This window comes from Netta rufina (genome assembly GCF_964035555.1).
Source record: "Netta rufina genome assembly, chromosome: 2".
Lineage (NCBI taxonomy): Eukaryota > Metazoa > Chordata > Aves > Anseriformes > Anatidae > Netta > Netta rufina.
In genome coordinates this window covers 136,950,878-136,969,264 of record NC_140124.1, presented here as the reverse complement: position 1 = coordinate 136,969,264, position 18,387 = coordinate 136,950,878, and the positions used below count along the sequence as shown (strand labels likewise).

Sequence of the window (18,387 nt, the reverse complement as noted above, 5' to 3'; positions counted from 1 at the left end):
AAAAGGTACATGAAATTAGCCTAAATTATTAGTGCTTGTAAAAAACCTAACAAAACTGTTGCTAAGATAAATTTGAGACAAAAAGAAAATTTGAAGGTTCATCATTTTTCTCTTTACCACTGTTGAATTAGATATGGGAGATCTGAAAACTGTCTGTTTCTCACAAACTGTTCTTATTAAGAATGAAAACGGTGTATTAATAATTCTGGCAGGAAGGAAAGCGGTTTCATTGGAATGACAGTTTCAGTTCTGTTCCCTGCAAGGACAGGACACAAAGAAACAATTCTACTGAAATAATTGCCTTGGAGCAGAATTTTTTTGACTTAGGAGAGTAAGAGAGAGTGGTTTCCCATTCACTGTGAAATCTCTCCTTCTACTCAATTTTGAGAAAAAATCCTCATACGTATTATACTAGCATAGACATTATAAGAATCACCTCTGTGAACATAAATAAGTTCTTCACAAACAGAACCTCTTTTGCTTTGAAACCTTTATCATAAATATTTTGCAAAACAAGCAAACAACAACAACAAAGAAACTTGAACCCCCCTTTTAAAACCTGCATCCTTCAAGTCATTTCCTGAAAGGTTGTTAATCTATCAGCAAGACCGTATTAATAACCAACAAAAATATCCCCTCTAGTGCACTACAATGTGATAGATCCATGTTTTTAATTTTTCATCATGTATTATGCCTCACTTTATCTGTACCTGAATAATTTAATTCCTATTTGGAAAGTGAAGGTCAGGCCTAGCTACATAATCTGCTAACACGATGTTATTATTAATATTTTCATCCATGTGTTGTACATCTTATTGACCACATGGATAATCTCTATTTGTACTTGAAGTTAGGCAGAATAAGAAGACAGAATGAAAAAGGTTTGTTGATCCATATGTGCTTTTTAAAGGCTTTTATGATGACAACATGCTTCTAGATTTTCCTGTGACCTGATGTTATCCTCCCACCTTTAGACCACTTGGCTAATCTGGACTTTAAAAGCCTCTGGTGCCTACCAAACATTGCTAGATATGTTTCTACAGCTGAGCTCTGCAGCTAAATATTAGACAACGCCAGACATCTACAAGCTACCAGGTTGCCATAAATGATTAAATATATATATACACATGTATATAATATATATATATTAAATATATTAAATATATATATATTAAATATATATTATATACACTACATATATACATAACTACAGGTGTATTACATCTATATTATTCACTACACATATTGTCCTCATGCTGACAGGTCTCAAACAGGAAGGATTCAAACATCAAACAGGTCTCAAACATTATTGCCATTAAGACAGAAATAATTAAAATATCTCAATTTCTTAGCTAATCACATCACTCTCGCAGACATCGTTTTTGTGTCTAGGAAAACACTATAGCCATCCACCTAGCTCTTTGCGGTTGCTGAATTAAAGTTATATTAAAATATGCTGGTTTTATTACTTAAAAACTAGAACATTTAATTTTAAAATCAGTATTAAAACCAGACCTTTAAATATATACATACAGCTGTCTAAAGAGAAAGATATTAATAGTTGGGTTACAGAAGAATGTGCTTAATGCTGCTTTCAGTGGTGCATCCTTTTAATTTATGTTTTGTTTTAGTTTTTGCTGGAAAATAAGCTTCTGCAGAATAAATGCTCATTTCTTGAGTCTCAGTCCCTCAGATGGTGGGTGTTTCCTCTTGGAAATGAAGTTACTCTTGTTCCAGAAACAACTACTGTACAAGAAAACGCACACAGAAGACAGGAAGCATGTGTGTGTTTTATCTTCTCTGAGAAGGGCCACCTAAGTGAACGAGAGGCAGAATACAATACAAACTAGCACTTTGTGTCAGACGCCAACCCATGCTGAGATTTTAACTCGAGCTTCCTGAGCATGAATAAACTGATTGCTCTGTAATAACGCTATTCCGTTTTTAGGATATTTTCCTGTTTCAGGGCCAACTGCCCTAAAAATACAATTCTGCCTTCAGGTGAACAGAAGTAGCAGCAGCAGAAAACAAAAAGCTCTATCCAGATTTTTATACAGGGAAAATTCTTGGCAGTAACTACCAAGAACTTTAATTTTAAATTTGGTTTTGAACTATGATTTATATAAAAATAGAAAAAAATACACAGAAAAATTAATTACGTAAAAAACATGCTGAAAAGAAAATATTTAATAAAACCTCCTTACTATACCTGCTTACATCACACACACAATCTGATCTGACCACTGGAACATTTTGTACAACTGTAGGATAGTAGGATACTTCAAAATAGACATGTATGTTTATTTTCTCATGTGATTGACACTGAAAAATCATGCTACAAATCAAGCTGTTAGTTGCAATTTTTTTTTTTTTTTTTTTTTTTTAGCATTCTTCAGGGCTAACATTGTATCATACCAGTGTAGAAAACCTTTTTGAGCAGAGCCACAGACCAACAGTTTTCTCTTTTCATGAAAAATCCAAATTAAAAAAAAAGAAAAAGAAAAAAAAAAGTATTTTATAGGAAAAAATTAGGTTATTAGTATTAGCATTAGTACTAGGATTAAATACATTTTAGGTGTTCAAACTATTTGCTGTCTTCCCACTGCAATCCTCTCTGTATTTTTATTATGATTTTCTGTTACTTTGACACTATTTTAATGCTTTAAATACCCATATGTTTTGGGCAGTAAAAGTTATTCCACAGTGGCATGCTCTTAATTTTCAACAGCCAGTAATAATCAGATACTGAACTGGAGAAATTAAAAAATTAAACAAAAGTATTATTTCTTTACAGTTTGCTTTTTTCCTCTTTGAAGTGTTCTAGCTTTAAGACACATTTTGTTAAACCACATTCAATTTAAAATATTCACTTCCAAATTGTTTATCTGCCTAATTTCTTTGTTTTCCTATACACACTGAAGCCTTTGACTGAATAAAGAAAATAGCTACTATTTTGTTTACTGAGTAATAACAAATACCTTGTCTTTTTCAACTCCATTTAATGAATTTATTTATGGTACTATTAGCATATTTATTTAATTTTGCTTGTATTTACATCTGTACTGCAGTTTATAAAGTAAATATTAAAAACTCAATTATAATAAAGAGATGTGAAAGAAAACTCATGTCTTCTGAGAGAAATTGCTCTTAAAAAACACATAACTGCCTTTTAGCTGACTTTGGGAAAAAAAAAAAAAAAAAGAAAAAGCTTCTATACATCTTCAACTAATAGAAGCTATAAAAAACCCTTTGTAATATTGGAACCAGTTGAGAAACCACAAGTATTCAAATGCAGGAAATCATGATTTTATAACATTTTAATGTGATCTACTCTTGGGAAACAAAGTTAACCAAGCCCTATTTCTGTACAGGAAATATTCCACTGTACAGTTGTAATACATTGTGGTGAGGGGTACAGCTGCAAATTTTTCACCTGTAATGCCCCACTGGTATTGTGGCTTACTGAATTGCATCAAGATTGCCTTCCTGTCCGGAAAGCCCTCTAAGTACAAACAAGACTCTAAGCCCAGGTTTTATTTTCCCTTGGTATCAGAATATGGTAATTTAAGAGCCCTGAGAAATGCTTTTTAACCTTTTAGAAGAAATATGTAGCATTCTTTTATTAGGAACTCTGTTCTTTGCCTTTTAAAAACAACATGTGACCAACTTATCTTATCAATTTATCAGGCTAGCAGGTTCAGAACGAATGCAGGTGTGTATAGTAATGTAATCTGTCACTGATACTGACTTTTTTCATTACAGAAAAATTAAACACACTAACAGCTTTTGTTAAGAGAGCAGAGAGGAGTGCTATGCTATAATTGAGAAGATTTCTGCAGCATTTTTTTAAACAAGAAAATGTATGCACTACTAAGTGTCAAACCCATTTTTTCTACTAAGTGTCATTTATCTTGACACAGAGTTTATGTGAAGACCACTCATTTCTCCAATAGCAAAATCTACAGCGTTTCATTTAATTTACTAAGATCTTGCTTATTTTCTTAATTTATTGCTAAGTATTGACAAATTTATATAAACAGGACATCTTACATTAGAGACCTAGCTACTTACACTATTTTTTAATTCTTTTTTTTTCTGATATAAATAAAATGTGGATGATTTTTCCTAAGACTTTCATTTTCTAGGTTTCCATATTTGTTAACAATGTAAGCAGTATACTGTTGAAATGCAGTCACCTCTGGGACTGCGGGTAGTAGTCTATTAGTATATGAAGTACGGCATAATTTTCAGTACATGGGATATTTTGACCACAGTAAAGCTTGACTCCTACAAAAAGTGCCACAAGATCAGTGAACGGCCGAAAGAACTTTGGTTTGCAAAGTTTCATAAATCAGAGTTACAAAATCTGAAAAGTACAGAACACAACGAGAGTGTAAATCTGTCATTAAGATAATCTGATGGTTTCGTCAGTCTTCTGGCACCCGGTAGAATTTTCACTAGCTCAGTAACCCCAAAGGGTAAATTTCAGTGAGATGCACAGGCAAATTATGCACAACTTCCATTAACATTCCCAACGAGTTACGCTTAACTCCCTGCAGACTGCACCGAAACTGTAGTCCAAACGATACAGCCTCATCTTGATGCAGCGAGCACTAAGATCACACAGCAAAATAATTAAGATTATACACACAAAATACATTAACAAAATAGGGAATTCTGAGATAATCCTACTCTCTAGCAAGGAAGTTCACAATTAATGCTTAAAGCTGGAATTTCTAAAGAGAACAGGCTCTGTTTCAACATCTGCTTAGGACTCAATGTGTAACACCGAAACTTCTTTAGCCCCTACTTCCTTTCTTGAAAGAAAATGAAGACAACATTGATCATTAATAGTCAGAGCCTTAATGTTCGAAAACATGCAAAATTTTGCCTAGCATCATGGTGCTTACATCCAGATCATTTGAAGTGTAATTGGTTTAGGCTAAAAGCAAGTCTTCAGCCCTCTTAAACATAACAGTTGTTTACATAATTCTTTACTGCATTCTTTTTTGTACATATGCATGTATGTAAACATCAGTTCCAGTGACACGAAAGAAATTTCCTCCATTACATTAAAATGTCTTTGTTAAATTTCTAGTTTACAGTCAGATATGCTCAATAATGAAAATGTAGTGCTTTGTGTAAAGCTTGTTGCAACTCTTCACGTAGTAGAGAGATCATAAAAACACTGTATTTCTAGTGCACTCATTTCAAATAACATCAAAATGCAGAACTAACAAGTATGTTTTAAAAAGAAGAATCCCAGATGAAGCACTGAATTGCTTTCTGTGCAGCTCCCAATTAGACAAATTATTTCACCATTCATTTAAAAAGTCTGATTATTTAAAGATGATACAACTGCATGACAGTTGATTTAAAAATTAGCAAACCATCAAGTGTATCGATGAGCATAGCTGAACTTTACAACTTATTATCGAATAACACTATGAACTTCAATCACTAACCTGTCACGCACAAATTATCTGGATTTCCAAAATAGTTGTTGCTTGGAAATGTAAGAAATGAATCAAAGATGAATAAAAGTTGTGGTTTCCCAAAATGCTCCTTTCCCAGACTCTCAAAATGCCCAGCTGAATATTGTGGCCCCAACAGGGAGTTAAAAGTAAAAAGGAAGCAGAGCCAGCCAAAAATGAGGTATTCTCTGTCAAAAGGGAAAATGAATGTTTTTGACATTGATCATAATTCTTTTCCTGTTGACTGTCATGTCAAATCTTTCCTGAAATAATGACTTACAGTAGGTCTAATGTCAGTCATTCTTAAGCTCATGCTTCCTTAAAGCCACTGTTTAAACAACCACAAGGTGTTAGAAAATGACTGTTTATTGGCTGACAGTGTTGAAAAAAACAGATTCCAGGATGTAGAGTTTGCAAATGTGTTAGTTAAATACTGTAAGCATTTAATGCAGTGCAATAGACACTTTTTTGAATCCTCACCTTTTGAAGCTGGAAATATTTTATGGTCTCTTCAAGGAGACTTCACCATCTCAGCAAATACTCCAAATGAAATTTACCAGAGAGGGATTATTTACCTAGTCTTTCCTTATTAAATCTCACTTAAGCCCTTACAACCTCAGAACTATATTTACTTCCCTAGTCTCCTACAGTACACCTTGAGGTCTGGTTAATTTAATCACCTCTTTTCTAAACCAGGAATAAGTGCTCTGTGTATTAGGATACTACATGAAGAAGAAAGGCCAAAAAAGCAAACTTCAGGACACATTCATCTTTTCATCAGCTCTTGCAATGCTGACTACACTTACATGCAACAGGAATCCTGGCAGGTACACAAGGGAAACATCATCAAATACAAAAAACCTGTCAGGGTTATAGCTCAGTAGATATTTTAACTTCATACGGAGAAATGAACAAATGCCACGGATTATCTTCCTTTTGTCTTGTAAGTATTAACAGCTTGTATCTATCACTGGCTAACAATCCAGGAGAAAGAATTTTAAGTCATTGTTGGTGATGCAGCTTAAATAAATCACAGAGCTCAGAAGTCAGAGTATTACACCCAATGCGATCACTTTGATTAGGCAAATCTGTTCTTCTCCACCATTTAAACCCAGGGCCACTTGTGTAAACGCTATCATGATGATAGAGCTTTTTGTTTGAGGTATGGGGCAGTGCCAGCAATTTCCTTTATTGCAAAAATAACTCTGCACTGGAATAGAAAACACTGAGTATCTCTGTGAAAAATTCACGAGGTAAAACAGGCCTCCAGCTGTACAGGAAATCATTTGCATGTACTATTCACCTGCTGGCACAGAAAAGCCAAATACTTCCTTGATAGCACACAAATTGCTTTCCTGTCTTGGTGAACCCAACCACCCTCAATCTTTGCTCCCTTCCCTGCCAACCCTAACCTGTTGAACTTGTTCCTGGTAAAGATAAACGATATAAAAATGTGGCCTAGACGAAATCAGAAAAATAGATTCTTCTTAAAAGTTCTTGAAGAACTCCTCTTCATCCTTCTGACTGAACACAGGCTACACTGAGGCAAAGACAAAAGTAAATCAGAGTATTAAGGATGCAGAAATACATGGGAAGACTTTGGAAAACCAGAAGCATTGTGGAAGTCTTAGCTTTAAGCCTCACAGAATAAATATCCACCGCCACTTTCTTTGATCTTCAATCCCTAAATGTAGCTAACTCAATATTCTATCTGTACAATTTAAAAATCACTACTGAATCACTAGGTTTTCATTCCTGCCACTCTCCTCCTTCAAATTGTAAAAATAATAAATGAAGAACATTTATCCTCTCTCAGCTGTTGCAACCTGACAGACTCAAGGAACTGTACAAGCATATTTGAATTTAGTATTACACCACACCTTTGAAATGCACCTTAGAGTTGCTTGTTATGGCGTGGCATATATTTCTCTTGCATTATCCTTTATGGTCTGGACTGTGGTATTACCTGCAATTACAAACTATTGTTTGGAACTAGAAATGGTTGCCCTTACTCCTTTCTTGGTTAGTTGCCAGAACAACGCCACATTTCCAAAGCAGGCAGTACAATCATGACTGAGGGAACAGCCTCAAATTCTCCTTCAGTCGTCCTTGCCACCCGATCAGGCCAATGATCTCATCATTTGGGTAATGAAGAAAGACACCACCAAGGCCCTTTCTCTGCAGTTTAGGCTGACTGGCACACTTGTGCTCCTGAGGTGCTCATGTCTTCAACTCTGAGATTTTCCCTGGAGACCTTTCTATATAATTTATAAACTATATTCTGCTTGATGGCTACTACTGTGCTTCAAAGTCCTCAGGAGAAGACATTTTATGGACAGAATCACAAGACTGAGAATAACCTCCACCAACTGCTACAGAAGAATGTCATGGAGCAAAGAAAAGACCTGTTACCCTGTAGCAACGAGCTGGTTGCCTTATATAATATAGTTTACAGTTAGAGTGGGAAAGTGAAGCACACCTTAATTAAGTCTCCATATATGAATTAAGTCTCCATATATGAACTTGCTGAGACAAATCAATAAATGTGTGCACAATTCCAAAGTTCCAACACCAATTTTTACTATAGAAATTATCTGCAAAAGCTAAAGTCCTAAATGTAACTATGCTTTTAAAATTACTCATCCTTTTATCTTCAACCATCAGACTTCCTCTTACCATCAATCTACTTGAGTGATTTAAAAGTTTATTCTGTTGCAATGGAGAAAGTCTCAGAGGACATCTCTTTTGTATCTCTTTTTGACATAGTAATGGTATTGCTACTTCTTCTCTTCTTCTTGCTTATTATCTTCTAATTCATTCTGTGAAAGGTTTCCTAATTGGACTTTTCTCTGCTCCTGAACTGTGAATATGACTCTCACATCAACACTGTTCTACTCCTTGCCCTTGCTGATTTGGGCAGTAATGGATTATCCTGGATTAAACAACATTAGATGGAATCAGCACTGGGATTGACTTCAATCCTAGAAAATCTGTGCCGCCCTAAGTGAAGTTACCAGCGTAATACGATTTTTCTCCTCCGTGCGTTTTAAAAATTATCTTAGCAATAGTCAAGATCAAAAGAGTATGCCTTTACCAATATTTGAGTCTCCTGCAGCCTGAAGGCCTTTTCTGTAGACCTCCATTATACGAAGGGTACAGCAGTGGTGTTTTAGAGGCAATATTTAACACATTACTCTAACAAGCCTAATTGCTTTTGCTTTTCATGATAAAATAAAACCACTTCTCTTGCGCATATTCCTTTATCCCACATCGACCTTTACTAAAATATTTACTTGCTGCATAATTTGAATCTTAATTGATATATAAACTTTAAAACAGTCTTGAGATATTCAGAAAGTATCTTGGCAGTGATGTAGACATAAAAGGGAGTAGTAAGAAATACAACAAAGGTATCCCAAAACAAATCTGTGCTCCTCTCACAATTAGAAAAATAATATTGAAGGAAACAAGTTTCCTATAAAAACAGCACATGACATTTCTTTATATTAATTTAGATACTTCTATGTGTCCTTATTTTTAACCACAAACCATCCAACAATATTTTCAGTCATAAAGTTATACAAGACACAAAACTACCATGGTTCCTGGCTACCTTCTCCTGGCATAGACTACATCTTCAACCTGAAATCATCATAATCTTGTTACTATTGTATTTTGATATTTGTCTTGTAGAATGCTTCAAGAATTTCTTCTGTTCTTTGTGTGGACTAAGAACATACGTTTTGGTATTGTGTTCATAGGTTAGGACTCACCCTATCAAAGAACAACCAAGTACAAGAGAAGGCAGATCTCCTGCTTTGCAGATCAAAAAGGGTTAGAAGTGATGTCAGATAATGGTTTTAGTACTTGAGAATTAGTAATACCTTTGAAATGTCAGTTTAACAGGAACTCCTTAAAAAATTAAGAATTACTAGGGAAATCTAAAGGTGTTTCACCAAGTAGTTATCTAATAGAATGGTATGAGAGCCAAAGAACATTTTAACATGTGAAAATAGGACAGTGAGGGATTAAGAATTCAATAGAAAGGAGCTGCAATGTCTGGTAAACAGGAAAAAGAACAAATTTAAATTCTCTCAATCTCACAGAAGAAATACAATCTGGATGCAGTTTCTTGCAAGTGCAACTGGGATTCTCTCTTGCTGCCTTCAAATGAAAAGATTGAATTTCTATTTGAAATCACTAAAGAAAATGCAACATGCTATACACCATGGCAGAAACGTCTGTTTTTCCTTTTTCCTCTACAAATAAAAGCAACAGTGATGGGATTGTAAACAAGTAAAAGAAATTAGAAATTTGACAAGTGAAATTGCTTATCCTTCCAACAACACACATAAAAACACAAGAAAATAAGCTCCTGGTACAAACTACAAATAGCAGCAAGGTAAGGTTTCATAAAAAAATATCGTTCATTTTAACTCTTATAAACTGTAGCTGTTAGCTTATCCTTTGGCCACAGCAGATGACTTACAGCTTTGGTATCTAAAAAAATTCTCTTTATGGTGAAGCTTTTGCAAGTTCCAAGAATTCAAAGAACAGTTACAGAAACAAAGAGACTTCTAAAATCTATTCATGATTAAAAAGATATGCCAGAAGAAGTTTAGCAAAGATAGAAAGCTAGATGAAATGTCACAGCAAGTAACTTGGAATGAAAGATTGTGCAACTAGCAAACTTTTAAGTCTGTTAAGCTCAAGAGAACTCATACAAGTGCACCTTTGCCTGGATTTATGTGAAGGATTAAGGGAGACTGGTAATACACCTGGTGACATTATGGGTTCTCCTAGCATTTGAACATATATGCAATCTTGGGAAAGTTTTAAAAATATATTTCTAATGTACTTTGATATCATTATTGTCTTGAAATTTAGTTCCTTTATCAAAAAAGCTTAAGTCTTTGGCTTGCAGATGTTCCTTTATTGCTTCATGTCAAGAAGTGAATGAAAGTGTTGTTTTATCTTTTTCCTCTTTATATTTTGTAAATTTCCCATTCACAGTAAACACACTGTGTTTAAGTAACATAGATATATCCATACAGGGAAAAAGTAGAGCTGATGAAAGACCTCCTTTTCATTTAAATCAGCACCAAAAGTTCGAGATATGTACTTGGTGAATTTGAAAATTAATTATTATTTCTCCCACCCACCTATTTCTTCGATTAATAAAAAATGCATTTTTTAAATGGCTGCTTATTGACTTTGTGCAGACCTGCTCTGTCTATGTGTATTTGCCATTTTGGGAAAATGTGATAAATTACCACGTATAGTCAGGCAACAGTAACTGCCATAATTAATGGCCCACTACCAAAATGTGGATGCTTTTGTAGGCATTTCTGCACTCCATCTGCCCAAAAGCATAGCTGTTAAGTAGATGTGTTAGTCAAGATCACACATGTGCCATTGTGCTCTTATTTGGCTGATATCTTTAATCTCTTTCCATGTAATTGAAAGCTCAAAGTATTAACTACTACGAAATGATTCATCACAAAATCGAAAGCATCATGGAGGGAAGCTATACAGGGATGCTTGATTACAAACTTAAAACAAGATGGAAACAGTTTGTGGTGGTCAATGTATAAGATTAAATGCTATGCTGAAGAATTACGTGAAGACCAGTAGAAGTTGAGGGAACGTAAGAACTGGCAGCAGAGCACATGCTGGCTTCTGTCTTACTGAGTAAGGTAATCCCAGAGGAGATGACAGAAGATTGCAACTGATTGCTTTTCTCTTCCCTGTAGTATGGAAGCACAAAGGGGCACACAAAAGGGGCTACAAGGAGTCCAGTTGCATATGCCGTCGAATCCCTGTCGATACCCACTCGAAGAACTGATGCTTCCCTTTTCAAGGGACAGATTATTACAAAACACATACATTATCCTCACGATGTCTGTTGTCTATAAAGGGAGCTTAATGCACTTCATACCAAAACCTTGTTGTGCTATCTTCTGAAAATACCACCCTGAAAGAAGGCAAATTGCTGGCTTTCATAGCAACCTAATAGGTCATCAAGAAAGCATACAATAACATAATTTTCGTCTTTGATTCAAACCTCATGCCAAACGGAGCTGTTTTTTTTTCCATTTAATTTTAATTTTCATATAACTGAAAGGAGCTGACATTTGGCTGTCTAGAGGGCAAAGAAATTGGCAGGACACTTACATGATCTCACTAGCAGTATGTGCACGGTAATAACATTATACCATTTATCTGAAGAAGATTATACTTCTCATCCAAAGCTCAACACATATTGCTGTGTAATTCAATTTTAAAAGCATTTTTTTACAGTTATAGGAACAATAAAATATAATTAAACATTTCTGAATAAATATGAAGAATCGGGAGATACTTAATTCCCTTGACAACACTATAATACTGTTCGGACCAACAAGCAGATTAGATTAAAAAAAAAAAAAAAAAAAAAAGAGACAGAGATCCAATTTGCAATACAAAAAGAAAACCAAGATTATTAAAACTGAAATTAAGCAAAAATCAAAATAGGCATGCAAGGAGTAAGTAACCTTTATAAACATGTATCACGCTACACAGGAGACAGTGTAACTACCTAACTATAAATTTTGGAAAGCAAAAATTATCAGAGTTAAGGATCAGTGCAATTGTGAGGTATGGCCCTATTTTTGAAGCGCTGAATCACAGATTTGCAGCACTCAGCCCTCCTTTGAAGGGCAGTTCCATGATCTCACACAGCCAAACTGCTCACTTCAACGCTGTCAAAGCTAAATGAGAGAATCTAGATCCTTTCTCCGAACCCTGTGGATCTTACTAGAAGAGGTACAGCCATCTACCATCACAGACACAGGAGAGAACAGCAGGATTGGAGATTTGTGTTCAATGATTCCACTGCATCTCGGCAATTTCGGACCAGGTTTTTCTTTATACATGTATGTCTCTCTTTTAAATCAAATGAAATCTTTAAATAAAGACTGATGGGTGAAAACATATGAAGGCAGAATAAAGACTTGGTATTCCTGGAAAACCAGAACAGATAAAGCTTGCTACAGCCGAAAGACTTTGCAGATAAGTGGTTAAAATGTTTGGACAAGTAGTTTTAAAACTAAAGATATGTGTAAGCTGTGGAATTTACCTCCTATTGATTTTATAGAGCTCCTGACATTTGTTTTGCACTCATTTTTAATAAATGCAAGTTTGAAAACATTCACTTTACAGCTGTAATATTTTCTTTTGTTAATGAAAGCAGAAAACTTTCATTACCTACCTGAAGAACATCTCCGAGGTCAGCAGTGCTGATATCAGGATCTTCAGTGGTATTAAAAGGGACAGGATTAATTCTTACAAGAGTGAGCACTCTGGGTTCTGGATATCTCCATAGCATCATTCCTGGACTATCCTCAGTTTCATTGTAAAACACAACTTCATAGGCACCAGGCAGTTTTTGTGCTTCTGTCAAATGAAAGAAAGCCATAATCTGTTATATAATTTCTAAAAAGAAACATGCTGGTTTATGAGACCAAAGTAGTTAAAAATAAACCCTTCAGGATCAAAAGGAGAGAAAGTAAAAAAAGCAATTTCCCTGACTTTTAAAAGATTACAGCTTAATGGAAAGAAATCAAAAAACTATTTTTTTTCATTCTAGCAGATGTCATTTCTATTGCTTTTCAAAAAAAGAAAACAGTAAAGAATTAATTGTGAGAAGCAAGTAATCTTTAATAGGTTACTACTGTACTGACTTTATAATTATTAAAATAAAGAGAGTAATAATATTCTTCTTACCTGCATCTTGTATATACTGGAACAGGCCTGTTCTCAGATCATCTGAGGTATGCTCAGTTTTTGAGGCCTGATTCCTTTCCGTCGAAAAACAAGTGGGGTATCTACGTTCAGACATGAACGTCTCTACACTGCCGTGTTTAGTAAGGTACTCCCACAGAAGCTCCTGGAGAAGAACTAAACAGTTCAAATGCTCTTGACCCCAGAAAACCTTTACAAAAAAGAAAAAAAAAAAAAAAGACAAAATGATTACCTACAATATTCAGTCACATTTGAAGGGAAATTAAAAGGAACTTCATATTGCTTTCAGTCTGCTCTACTTTTATCTTAATTTCTTCTAAGTATTCTTAATGTCAAAATAATGAATAGGAACAACAAGAAACCTCTACAAAATAATTTTGGTAAATTTGTTCTTTTCATCACTCTAAAGAATACATTAATTCATACCACTTGCAACTGAGGGAGATGCTGCCTGGAAGAGCACAGAACTGAAAACACAGAAGTAAAAAGTGATATGCAAAACCATACAGCTGAGTGCAGTACATCCTGCTAGGACTAGTCACAGGTTTTGCAATTCAAAATAGGACAAAACTTGCTAAAGTTTCAAAGTTTAAATTGTTCAAAGAGGATGTTGGAATTCTGGAACACATTAAAAACTGAACATGCAACAGAGCAAAGAGGATGACTAGAAAGACATACTCTAGATCACCTCAAGCAAATACTGAGAACACACAGAATATAAATTGGATGTGCTATAAGTTCTGAGAGCATGGCTTGAAGTTAGGGAAAAAAAAAAAAAAAAAAAAAAAAAAAAACCACAGAAATTTATAAAAATATGGAAAGTCAGAATTCAGTGTCACTAAGGTGATCCCCAAGGCCTCAGTTCTCCACTGGTTGGAGGAATGAAGGATGCTTTTTTCCACCCATTCTCATTTATTTTATTTTTTGGCAGCTGGAACTCCAGAGCAAGGAGCTCCTAATAGAGATATTCACAGATAAGGCATCAGTTTTACATAAGCTCTCTAGGCTCTGCTGTAATACAAATTAACAGTGGTAGAAAATGAGGTCATATTTAGATCTGGTAAAATTAGCCCCAAATAAATTCATTTGAAAGCATTCTCAAACCTATTCTGTTGGATCTTTATTTTTATTTTATTTTTTTTTATTTCCTGGAAAAGCTAATTACTGCAGGATATATTCTAATAATAAATTGTTTCTCAAATTTATAGATGTTTCTCAGGTCCTTGTCAGAAAATAAAATAACATTGAAAACCAAGCACCAAAGCACCTTTTTAGTAAGAATATGCAGAGGTGGTCAGCCAAGTACTTGTGAAAAACAAATCAAAAAGAAGCAGAGAAACAAACTGACTTTATTTACATACATACATACATATATATATATATGTATATATATTCAATTCATATTATTCGATTAGCCCTATTCCAAGTGCTGTGGCATTAAGAACTTCTGATGTCGATTCTGGGAAAAGGTCTAATTACACAACTAAATGTCAAAATTTCCTTTTTGTGCTTTATATACTTGATTTATATATTTATTTTAAAACATTTGGTGTGTATAGATCCTACAATAAAAATAATTAAAACAAGACATATCTTAAAGCCTACTTGTTTAAGTCCCACAGAATCTATTTTTCATTTCAAGAACTCCCATGTTTCTTGGACTGGTTTCAAGCTATGGGCTTCCATACTTCCAAAAAGGAGAGGACAGCATGGAAAACTGAGTATTAATTACTACAAACAACAGTTTATAATTACTCCCCTGAGAAATTTGTGTAAGTTTAAAAAGAAAGGATATGCATTTCTTAAGACTACCCCTAGGCATTACAGAAACATAGCTCATGGACAGACAAACACACACAGATCAGAACAGGGTCCTAAATATTAAGTGTTAGTAATTTGATCCAGTACTTTTAAGGGAACACACACATACAGCTACAATACATAGCTCAAGTAGCATTAAAAAAACAACAACACAACAACACAAAAAATCTTACACAATTTTTCAATCAACAGTTTTACATAAAAGAACACTCATTTTAAAAGGTAAAAATAAAATAAAATAAAATAAAATAAAATAAAATAAAATAAAATAAAATAAAATAAAATAAAATAAAATAAAATAAATAAAACCAAGCAAACAAACAAACAACAACAAAAACACACCCAAATGAGCTTTTGTTATCTGCTTTACAGGCTCTCATGCAATTTGTTTGTAAAATCTCAACCATCCAAAGCCAGGCGAGTTCGATACCAGAACCATAAGCATCTCATACAGACCTGCAGCAGTCCTCCTCTCAAATCAATGTATATTTTTGGAATGGATTGCTCTGGGCCAGGATCACCGCTGTGCTTACACCACTTGGCTTCCACACTAACAGAACAGCAAAAAGGGCCGATCAGAGACCTCGTTCTTTCTTTGAGACTTGTTTTAAGTAGGAAATCTTTTATGTCCAGGACAAAAGATGATCCATGGATTCCTAAAAAGACAGACGGAGAATTTATCCTACCAGTAGTTATTCTCCCGGCATTTTTGTGTTTGTTGTCCAAATTTACTTTAGGATGACATTGTAAATCGGTACCAGCATGCAGTTTCTCCCAGAAGCAGTCCCACTGACTTCCATGGAAACATTTCTGTGGACCACTGCTCTCCTGTCCAAGCAGGAGGATCACAGTTGGACCACAAGATTTGTGATTTTTTTTTTTTTCCTTCAGCTTGCTCTTCCAACATTACTGAGCACTCTTTATGCGGTATTGCAGTTATGGAGCAGGTACGTTTCATGCGCATTCCTTACAAAGAGCTATTTGCCAAAACGTTATGACTTTTTACATGTGTGAGTATTTTACGGTTTATGAGAAGAGACATTTTTCATTAAACTATGAATTTTTTTCAAAAGAGTACATTAAGAACAAGAACAGCTGCTTCACTTGATTATATTCTAAACTGATAGGAAATAGCTATTTTGAATTATTCTCTCTGCTTTTGTTCAGGTTACCTATAAAATATTGCTTTGCTCGACTTTGGAGTGCTTAGCAGGAGAATGAGGGTAATGTTTGAATTCAAATAATTCAAAGCAATTACTGTAACTCAAAATATATAACATGTGTTTACCTAAAAAACAATTTAATCTAAACTTTTCACATCATAACCATTTGCAGTTTACATAGCTTTATAAAACATTGAAAAAAGACAATGGCGTGCTAGATTTATGATAGGCCTTGTGTACTCTCATTAAAAAACAAACACTGTTAGGAAAAAATCCCCATCTAGTAATTTCACATCTCTTGTGAATTTAACTTCTGCAATCATGATTTAATATAACAAACCGCACTTAATATCTCTTTAATTCTTTTGTATATTTACATGAAAAGTACTACATCTGAGGTAGTGTTAACTTTACTCTTCTGGTGCTCACAGTTGGAAAAAACACACTGAATATTGAATGTCACCATCCTTTACAATGCCGATGGCTTATTTTTCTAATGAAACAATATTTACAAACAGTTAACGATTCAAAACCACGTAAGGCTTACACAGACAGATATTTCACGGCATAGTTCCACTTAACAATTTCATACCTTTGCTGGTAGAAAAGTCCCCCCAAAATACAACTTTCTATTTTGAATACATGCTGTAAAACTTCTTCTATGAGTCTTTGAGAATCCACAAAAAAAGTCTGCCTGCCTCCTGGGATGTTATGATTTCATAATACCAAGAAATATTTCATACAATGGAAGGAAATATATTAGATTTTTTTTTTATATATATATTTATCCAGCATCCACTAGGAAGGTGGTCCAACAGTCCCAATAGCTCTGATGGCATTGAATTGTATTCAGCTTGAGTAGGAATCACAAACAAGAATAATCATTCCCTTGAGCTGTTTGGAGTTTAGTAAGAATGATCAAGGGCTCGAGTGAAGGTTTGTCCCATGCCAATCAAACAGGACTCTTGCCACTGATTGTGAAAGGGGTTTTAGCTCAGGGTTATTTAGGCTGGCTTCTGAGTCCCCGGGCTTGCTGTTACATGTAAAAGGCTTACACGTCAGAAACTGTTCAGTGTTTTTCTGATACTAGAGTGATAACCAAGAATACAAACAACACGATGCCTCTCCTTTGGTCTGAGTTCAGACTTGGTTCTGCAAAACTGTGGAATGAATCAGCTTCACATAGTCTTAACCCAAGAAAAGGAGGTGTTCTAGGGGAAGAGATCACCCTCGCCCTGCTATGCCCAGTTTGGTTATTTTCAGAGGCATTACAATCTTTGGAAATTAATTTTTTTTTAATACTCTACACGGAACTTTGTTTTTAAAGAGGAGAAATTCCTGTTAACTATTGCACAATTCTGCAACATACAGAAATGTTCTATAGTTTTATTGGAGTATGTGCCAAGTTGCAAAAATAACAAAAGGGAAAAAGGAATGCCAGAATACAAGTGGTTTTATTTATGTTTTCTTTCACTGGGATTACACTTGGAAGGATTATGTTTTGCAGTCTTTTTCTGTTGTCATTTCATCTCCATGAAGTACAAAGAAAACACAATATTCAACTGCTTAAAAACAGAACTGAGCATTCAGCACATAATACTGGTTCAGAATCAGCAGTGCCTTTTTTCAGTCACTATGTAAACAACTGAGAAATGAAGACACAATTAAAAGAAAAGGATGTGTTGGTAAATTCTAAACAAATAAATATTATGAAACACCTCCACAAATTGTTTCCTACAAATACCAGGTAAAGCTCACCGACCCAATGAGAGATTTTTCTCCTCACTGGGACACAGACTGCTCTTCCATGGGCAAATATGACACCTTGTCCTTCCCAGCAGTTGTATCTACATGCTCCCCGGGGAAGAAGTGAATTTTAGTATAAAATCTACTGTGCTTTTACTAAAAAAAAAAAGCAAAGAACATTCAGGTAAGGTTGGGCAAAGTGATGTCCTGAAGAAGCTTAAAGAAAACAGATGAAGATTGACATGGATGCGCAAACCCTAAAAAGGGTTTGAACAAAAGGGCATGACAGAAGCTTCAATAGGGTACCATCAGGACAGAAATCCAAAAACAATGACATTAGAAAAGAAATAATCTCAAATCCTAAGGGAAGGGAGTGAAGAAATATCAGTTTGTGTTAGAAA

The 18,387-nt window shown here is 34.7% G+C and overlaps 1 protein-coding gene across 2 annotated transcripts in view; it reads right to left on the bottom strand.

Annotated features, from left to right (window-relative positions):
- Positions 1–18,387, bottom strand: part of VPS13B (vacuolar protein sorting 13 homolog B) — a 459,183-nt gene that overhangs the window by 72,128 nt on the left and 368,668 nt on the right. For both annotated transcript variants that reach the window (XM_084281966.1, XM_084281967.1), the window contains exons 37-39: positions 15,534–15,733; positions 13,239–13,446; positions 12,724–12,908 (exon numbers count right to left, since the gene is read on the bottom strand). In XM_084281966.1, the coding sequence (XP_084138092.1) occupies positions 12,724–12,908; positions 13,239–13,446; positions 15,534–15,733 (593 nt within the window). The remainder of the gene's footprint in view (positions 1–12,723; positions 12,909–13,238; positions 13,447–15,533; positions 15,734–18,387) is intronic.